At 34.5% G+C, this 9,140-nt stretch overlaps 1 protein-coding gene across 2 annotated transcripts in view; it reads right to left on the reverse strand.

Moving 5' to 3' along the window:
* The window catches only part of LOC111412363 (transcription initiation factor TFIID subunit 15), a 9,697-nt gene extending 3,297 nt beyond the window's left edge, over positions 1 to 6,400 (reverse strand). For both annotated transcript variants that reach the window (XM_023043269.1, XM_023043260.1), the window contains exons 1-7: positions 6,257 to 6,400; positions 5,869 to 6,013; positions 5,126 to 5,478; positions 4,804 to 5,001; positions 1,570 to 1,653; positions 1,115 to 1,196; positions 904 to 1,030 (exon numbers count right to left, since the gene is read on the reverse strand). In XM_023043269.1, coding sequence (XP_022899037.1) covers positions 904 to 1,030; positions 1,115 to 1,196; positions 1,570 to 1,653; positions 4,804 to 5,001; positions 5,126 to 5,478; positions 5,869 to 5,988 — 964 coding nt within the window. In that variant the 5' untranslated portion in view covers positions 5,989 to 6,013; positions 6,257 to 6,400. The remainder of the gene's footprint in view (positions 1 to 903; positions 1,031 to 1,114; positions 1,197 to 1,569; positions 1,654 to 4,803; positions 5,002 to 5,125; positions 5,479 to 5,868; positions 6,014 to 6,256) is intronic.
* Between the last annotated feature and the right edge of the window lie 2,740 nt (positions 6,401 to 9,140).

A 9,140-nucleotide genomic window follows, 5' to 3' on the forward strand; every position in this document is an offset into this window, starting at 1 on the left:
TTAAAAGTAGTGTATGAAAGTAAAATTCATAAAATAATTAAGCACATATGTCCTGTACCATGTATCCTTAAGTTCTCTTCGCCTCTTGATATTAAAGTATTCACGTATGGACAATATCCACAAATCTTACTACTACTGTCTGAAGAATAAAGGGTATTATGAAGATTGCATGGATAGCAGACAAATGCATCATTCCAAGGTAGTATTATTTCCTATTTCTAGTTTGTACTTTCCCATGGCATACAACATATAAACTAAAGAGCTCTTTCATATTGACAAACAAAGTACTGAAGAAATCATGTGTTGTAGTTTAAAAATGAGTGAAAATTTTGCTAACAGATGGCAAATTATTGTTAAGAAAGCCACCACAAAAACTCAAGTTCAAATGGATTCCAAAAGTGATTTGCATGAAATGCACGTCCAGCTCCAAGCTATTTACTCTGTAGAGGCAAGTTTTTTTCCACCTCAACACTCCTTTTCCATTTTGTTATTTTGCTTATAATTGGACAAACCAGCAGCATAGCTTTCTTGCTTTAAATTATTTATTTATTTTTATTTGGAGGGAAGCAAATATCAGAATTTTTTTGAATATGAACATTATTACTTTCTGATGGTTATTACTTATTAGCGAGTAAGAAGAAGCAGGGTAACAAACCGAGCAAAAGGCAAAATCAACATCTAGCAGTCATGGAAAAGCGTAGCAAATTACTGCAAACTTATGCAGATGAATCAGTGTTATGGGTGGCTGGATGGTAATCAAGCCAAAGTAACCCAAATCACAGGATAGGCAAGCACTAGATTGGGCAATAAAATCCAATTGTCTCATGATGTGCACAAGAATAAGTATAAATTTCCATAGTTCAATCACAAGGAACAAGAATATAAATAGAAATTATAACATACCTAGTTCCTCAACCTCCCAACCCACACGCCCAACGCCATGAGTGCCTGTAGCCACTTCAGCTTGCTGAGTTTTTGCACGGAATTTTTTCTTAAGATTGCCAAACTCATCATACATTTCACCATCATCCTGATATCATGGGGGAAAAACAAAATCTTTAAATGCCTCAGATAAAAATACCAACAATGAACTTCTAGAGTAAGTGCGTATTACTTCTTCGGCCTCTCTTCGGCGCCTCCTAGTCTCTTCTATTTCTTCTTCATCAAGTTCTTTGTAGCCTCCACCACGTCCTCCTCTAAATGAAAAGATGCAAAATGGACAAACACGATTACTCAGTCAACAGCTGCAAGAACATTCACATCAAAGACCCAACCTACACTCTCAAATCTAATAGAAGTGGAGAAAAGTAAGAAAATTAGAGCAAACATGACAGTAAATGTTCTATGAGTTTAAAACCACAACCGAAAACAAATTTGTTACGGGTCACAAAAAGTTCAGAAAACCATTTAAGATCCTTGATGGGGAAAGGCTGGTTGAGTGCATTTAAAAATCTCATGGTCCCATATAAAATCTCGAGTATATACATGTAAACACGGGATATATGCTAACATTCTAGCTCATGTCCATAAAAGAAAAAATAAATAAAAAATACTGCTGTATAAAATTACCTCACACCGCCCTCAGTATGACCAGGTTTATTTGTGTTGCAGATGTTGCATTTCATGCGCTTTGCCCAGTTAATGTTGCCGCACCTGAACCAACAAGTAACAAGCATTGGTGAAAAAAGCAATAACATTATGGCATGTTTTCAGCAACTGAATGATTGGATCATGCAGGACAATACAAATAATACAAAACATGATATCCACATCAAGAGCAAGTCTTCAAATAAACCTTGCATCTTCGTGAAACTGATATTCCGCCATGGATAGTGTAAGAAAAAGTGGAAAAGGACCAAAGGGATGATAAACTCGAAGCATCTTATACACTAATTGCTTGCATTATTATGAACAACAAACAACTGGGGGGTGGGTGGGAGGAGAGAGAACAAAGAATGATTTGTGAATGCACTCATAGACGTCCACGCCTGCATAATACATCAAAATATATCCATAGCAAAATAACGCTACATGACCAAAAACATAGGGAAATTTTATGCCCCAAAATTAACAATAATTCACTACCACCAACAGAACAAAATTCTTACAATAACCTTCATTTACATATCCTAGTGAAATAGAATTAGCTCTTCAGCCACTTCTCAAAAATGAAAACCAAGCACAAAAAATTCCAGCAAAATGTGAGTTTATTGTATTAAAATTCAAAGTATCCATTATTTAATAAAAGACTAATACACAAATTAGTGTGTACAGAACACTCTGTTGTGATTTTTTATTGATATTCATAGGGCAGTAGTACTTAAATTGCATACATCTTTGAAATAACATTTTCCCAGCAAATTAATAATAATATTGCATGGAAAGGATCTAAAAACAATGTTTTAACCAAATGCAGGAAGAAAATCTTTCCCAGCAATGACTAAAATGTCCTGAAATCAAATAATATAATTGGTCAGCACAGCCAGAGATGGTAAATTCATGCCTGAACTAGAAGAAAATTGTTGGTAACTCAGGCATTAGACATATACATCAACATTTAACTCTAAGTCATCCATACACAATGTCCTCTGTCTCAACAGTTTCCACAGTTTCCTATTTCTCATTTTGATTTGTCAAAACTTCCATTTACTTGGGTCAAAGTTAAAAAAGACTTAATTGGTACTGACGAGTTTTTTTTTTTTTTTAATGAGGCTAGGTGTAAGCCTCGAGGCACTTTGAGACGTAGGCCTAAAGATAAAACAATTAAAAATTGAAAAGAATACAAAAATACAAACATATGCTCGTAATATACTATAAAATCCATAATACAGCTAATTAACAAATTTAAAAGTCTAACTTGCAAACAAACATAAAATAAATCAAGAAAATAAGTTCACAAATTAGTAATTCTTATATTATCACTACTAATATGATCTTTAAGGGAATCATTAACGTCAGTCATCATCATTATATGTTTCTTTTCATTCTTTGTCATCATCCTCCAATTACATTGGTGTATTCTCCTTCCCATTTTTTTCCCGTGTAGGTAGGAAAAATAAAATAGAACTTGTAAAACATTTTAGGTTACAAGGAAATAACTCAAAAGGCTTAGGTACATATAATTAAATTTTGAAAAATGCGAGGCAAAAACCTTAGTTGGCTTGAGGCTTAAAGACTAATTGACAATTTCAATTCAAATCGACCCATCCAATATATTTTCTATGTTCATAGGAGTGCATCTTTTTTTGCTTTACGAATATGATATGTTTCAGACATTTCTAATAATATCAAGACTTATTCCTATTTTGTCATTTTTCATTTTCGGGATTTTGGCTTCGATTATGAAACAGCATGAGAAACCTTCGAGTTATGAATTGGGTATAGAACCAAGCTCACTAGGTCAAGGTGTTAGCCTCAATAAAACGAGGCGTAAGCCTCACAAGTGGACTTAAAAGTTCGAGTTTTGAAGCATTTTATGATAGTCTCACATGTGGCAAGATTCAAGGCATATGCCTCAAATAGTTTTTTTAAACCATTACTTGGTTAACGGGTCCATCTAATCCAAATACATCATTCTGCTATCTTTAAATAATACTCCTTGACTTCAATATTAGGCACTAAACCTTATAATTGTTGAGCACAGAAAAGGATGATAAAATTCATACCTAAACGAGGAGAAAATTGTTGGTGGCTCATGCACTAAACATATACATTAATATTTAACTAAAGCTATCCATAAACAATGTCCTCTAACTTTTTATCTCAACAGTTTTCATTTTGAAACATTAATACTTCCCTTTAATTGGATCTATATCTAATCGTGACATTTATATTTCAATCTTCAGATAATAGTTCGGGTCCGTTTGGGAAAGGGGTTGTGAGTAGAGCTTCTAGCGAAATATCCAGTCGATCTAGAGTTTTTATTAAAAAGCCATTGACTACATAAGCGTAAATCCAAAAAGTGTTTTTCTATGAACTTTATATTTATTTAATGAGGTTAGAAATTATTATTATTATTATTATTTGATTTTATTTTATTTTTTTTATATACTAAAATATAGCCTCCGTTTGGTAGCAATTTTTCACCTCATAAAATCAATTTTTTGACCGTTACTTCACTATTTCAACCATCATTTTTAACTTCTTCACTCATAGATGAGACTCACTTTCTCTCTAACAGTCAAAAAATCAATTCTCATAATCACTACCAAACATGCCCATATTTTGTTGATTTTAAAGCTTTGTTAAACGTAAATTACAGTTTCCCATAAAAGCACAATTATAAATTTTTAGAGAATTTCGAAATTTAGGCTTCTCGGTTGGGGGGGGGGAGGGGGGTTCAAAACGTACATTTTGACTTATAGCCAAACAACCAGCACTTTTGACCTCCACAAAGTGATTTTAGGCTTTGGAAAAGCTTCCAAACTTATCTTATCATTTCAATATTAGTGTGATGTTCAACCTGTATAGGAAGTCTTGTGGCAGTCAGACAGTAAATACTCTTTGTTACAAACACTAAATATAATTCTCTGTCTTGATCTAAGAAATAGTAAAACTAAAAGGAGTTAACACCCACTGCATCTACACTGTCCAATTAAGAAATAATTGAACGCTTCCGTTCTAGTGAAGCTATTATAGGTGTAAACAGCAGAAAAGGTGAAATTCAACACCTAAGCACCCAATACTAGAGTTCGGAAAACATGTTAATACTTCCTACATCATAGAAGCTATGTGAATCAGGGAAAAAAAAATACCATTTGCTCAAAACAAAAGGTAAAATAGCAAAGCTATACATGTTCTTACATTGGACAAGACCAATCATTTGGACCAAAAAGCCCTCCACCAGCAGCACCAACTGCACGAGTATTGCCTCCCAAATCCTGGCCCCCGCGGCCCCTTCCTCGGCCACCACCCCCTGAACCACCACCAGAGGCACCAGCAGGACGGGCAGTTCCACATCGGTTGCATGCACCTCGGAAAGCAAAGTTTACATTGGTACAGCTGCTTCGAGCAATAAAGTATAAGAAACCATTTGCATAGCCAGAGTTTAGGTGAATCATGAAAACACTAGTATAGGATAAATAAGAGCAAGAAAGAGCTGCTCACCAATAATCACATCACAGACCTTGTATTCGGACACAGCCAATCACCCTCTTGTTGCCATGGCTTCCCAGAAGCATCGCCTCGCCCTTTACCTCTTCCACCCCCATCATTCACATCACTAGCTCCTTCCTCCAGCCCACTAAGATCACTTCCAAGAATTTGATCGCCAGCATGATTCCCTGAGTCACCTTTGCTCTTTGACTCGGCGAGAAAGACTCCAATTGTGGCTCCATGAAAATCTTTATTGTTGAACCACTCAACAGCAGCCAATGCAGCATGTGGGTCCTCATATGTGACAGTAGCATCTCCTTTTGGCTCATTTGTCACTTTGTCACGGTATAACCATATCTTGGGACTCCCAGTTCGTTTGTCCTTCTGTAGAGATGTAACTTGAGTTCCTAAAAGCTATTAAAAATGACACACATGTGCAATACAAGTGTGTAAACACTAACATATACAGATCTATTACCTTAAGAGATATTAAAGAATTATTAGGTGCGCAAGCCATTTATAGCTAAAAGGGAACTTGGTATGTAAAATGCCCAGGCATTAACAAATACATGACATTTGTATAAACATAAATATAAAGATAAAAGACATACGAACAGACAGCACACAAGTTCCATAGATTTACCTGTACATTTATGCAAACACACGTACAGGATTGGAAGGCCATGCAAACTAAGCAAAATAATGGATATTCACAAGCCACTTACTGGAACAACGAGAAGTGAAATTGCAAACAGTACCCGATGGAAACCATACCTTCAGCAAGCCAATGGTACCAAAGTGTTCAGCTAACATATTCTCATCGGTTCCAAAAGGCAAGTTACAAACGTAGACAGACCCATTCGTGGGGACTCCTTTTCCTAAATAGCTGGCCATTGTGCTCCAATTTCATGAAGCGCCACTGTTGAACAACATTAAAAATAAAAACAAAAAATCCACAATTACCCTAGCTACATAAATTTCATTGAAAAAGCAGAAAATAATAATTCAATTATTCTAACAAGCAACAATTCAATTTAAAATGGTTGGAATGTATTTTTGAAGAGTAAAGTAACACAGTGCCATAGAGTTGGCTGGAGTTGGCTAAGCCTGCTAGGGTTTCGCAGATGAGGAAAGAACGGAAAAGATAAAAGAGAGAGCTCACCTCCCCCCGCCAATTTTGTTTCGTCGCCGCCGGTGGTTCAGAGTGAAACAGATATGTTTGCGCAGAGGAACGAATAGAATCCAATCGAAAATTGGGTGTGAATCAGTGAATGTGAGGAAAATGGGAAGTCATTCTGCCTTTTGGAATGCAGTTTGGGTCACAAGAATACGGGCTCTTCAAACCCGGCCCATGAATGACATTTGTCGAAGTGAAAACCTTTGAAAAGGCCAAGTTGACATGGTTAAATTTTTTAAAACATTGCTTTAGATAGTATTTTTTTTTAAAGGATGTGTGATCTAAATATATTCTCACCAAAATTTTTAATAATTAGATTATATTTTATTGAATAAAAGGTTCTTAAACTTTTACATGTTACCATATTTATATTTCAACTTTTTTCATTGCATTCTTATTTTTAAATTAACATAAATTATTCTTGATTATGACTTCTCTCCGAAATTTTTTTAAAATAGTAAAAAGACTCATTTGTCTAATGTATTTTTGAATGACCAAAACAAATAATAATACAAAAATATAATTAAATATTTGACCTCATTTTAAAGCAAGTTAACAATATTTTTTTTAACAAAATACATAATTAAAAATAAAAGTTTTTTATCAATGAAATATTAAAAATAAGAATGTAATAAAAAAAAGTTAAAGATATAAGTATAATAATGAATAAAGGTTAATGCCCTTTAATGTAATTAAAATGTGGTATATTAATGAAAAAAATATGTTGCGAATATAACCCTAGATGAAATTAAACACATCCTTATTTTTTAATGTTTTATTTCAAAAATTGAATTTAAGTATATTGTTTCAAGACTAAGGATATAATTATTTTTTTAGTATTAAATAATAATATAGAATAATGTTATTTAACATCACTCTAGTTTAATACCAATTCAAGTGACAATACTAATGATATTAAATTCCATGTTCAATTAAATAAAAGAAAGTATGACATATGATATGTGCCTTCGATGTTAGATAGCATTATTTTTTCAAATAACATTCATTGTCTCACTCTCAACTATTCAGAACTTTCTGTCTTAAGCTGGGATCTCAGTAGAGGAGACTCTAATCCTCTGCTTCTTCATCATCGTATGATGTCGATGATCGAAAATGATTACAATACTTCTCTAAAGCAAATCAAGATTAACGACATGTAGATTTATGAATGAAAACCAGTGTCAACCTTTTGCAAATGGGTCGCCAATTCTCAAGATTTTCTTCTTTTTTGTTTTCATCATTTCAGTTATTCCATCAAATGGTTTGATTTTCCTCTTTTCATCCCTCGATCACAGAGTGTTTAACTTTGTCTTTTCTCCTTGATTTTCATGGAAAACTCATTGAATCTTCATCAATCTACCTTAAGATCCGATAAAATAACTCCACATACTCCAAATTCTTCAACTGGGAACATACTCGAGTTCCCATTTTGCGGTCCAAGTCTCCTGCCCAGTGCACAAAAAAATATTGCAAATTCTAGCAATATTTTTCAACTCATCTCCACTTATTCAGGTATATATCCATTTCCACCATCATCATCAACTAAACATATTTAGCCCTTTTTCTTAGAATGAGGCGTGACTCTATAAAGCCCAACGAGGCCACTATACCTGAAGAGAGTGGATTTGAAATTATTGGGCGGGGATTTGGCTGGTGCCGGCAGTGGTGGAGTGAAGTGGGTTGGTTAGGATGAGGTGAGCTCGAGATGAAGAGTGATTGCGATCAATTATCTTGTTACAAGAAAATAGCAACAATTGTTACCCATCACATGTGACATTGCAATGAAAATTGATGGTGTTCTAGATCAGTAAATTACGGCTAATCCACTGTATCCACATTTCAAAGTAGCATGTTCATCCAACATTGAGGCGTCCTACAATGTGGATGAAGTCATAAATCATTGACAATTAAAATTTTATGTATGGAAGCATGCATAAAAATTAAAATTGAATGCAGTAGTTAGAATGTCTCGTTCTATACACAATAAATGTGACAATCAAATTCGCGTTTTGGATTATAAATAAGGTATCATACAAGCATTTGGATTACACAACCTCAACACGAAGATCGATGCAAGCTTCAATTTGAAAATGGCTCGAAATAGCTGAGACTTCATTTTTAATCCAATACGGTCATACATGTTATTACATTTGATGGTTGCTTGCAAGTTTTGAAGGTCACACTGATGAAAAGCAGAGTCACACGAGTATGCTAGACTCTTATTTTGTTTTGGTCACTCATCAGCAACTTGTGGAGACGCTATACTTGTTTGATATTGAACCCTATGTTTTTTCTCCCCAGGCTTATATCTTTGATGTTAACTGATGTTGTTAGAGCATCTACGAAAAGAGATTCTCTCTTTAAGGAGTATATGACTTGAATACTTTAAATTAAATTCTGTAATATATTAAATGCTATCATTATAACATAAGAATAAACAATGAGTATGACTAGATATGGCAAACGGGTCGATCCTCTCGTTTGGATATGAGCAATGAGATAAGCATGGCCCCATTTTATTTTCATGAGCGAGGGCCAACCATAGTAACATTTTATTTCCACGAGGCAAGCAGCCTTAGCTCGTAGGCTAATTCAATTTGTTATATTAATTTCTTTTCCATCCATAAAAAGAGCCAAATCGCTCATGGGTGTCTTGACATGACTCATGAGCCCATGAGCCAAATGGCCAGATCGAACATGCTTTGTGGACACGAGCCTAGCTCGTGGTCTGAGCTCGGCTCAGTCAATGATCATTCCTTGATATGACTCATGTGATTCATAATTTTATCAAATTTTAAATAATATATTTCATCATTTTTTTTTTATCAAATTCTGTTACGACTTTCATCTAAACGCTGTGTTAAACACT

The sequence above is a fragment of the Olea europaea genome, chromosome 2 (genome assembly GCF_002742605.1).
Source record: "Olea europaea var. sylvestris chromosome 2, O_europaea_v1, whole genome shotgun sequence".
In the NCBI taxonomy this organism is placed as follows: Eukaryota; Viridiplantae; Streptophyta; class Magnoliopsida; order Lamiales; family Oleaceae; genus Olea; species Olea europaea.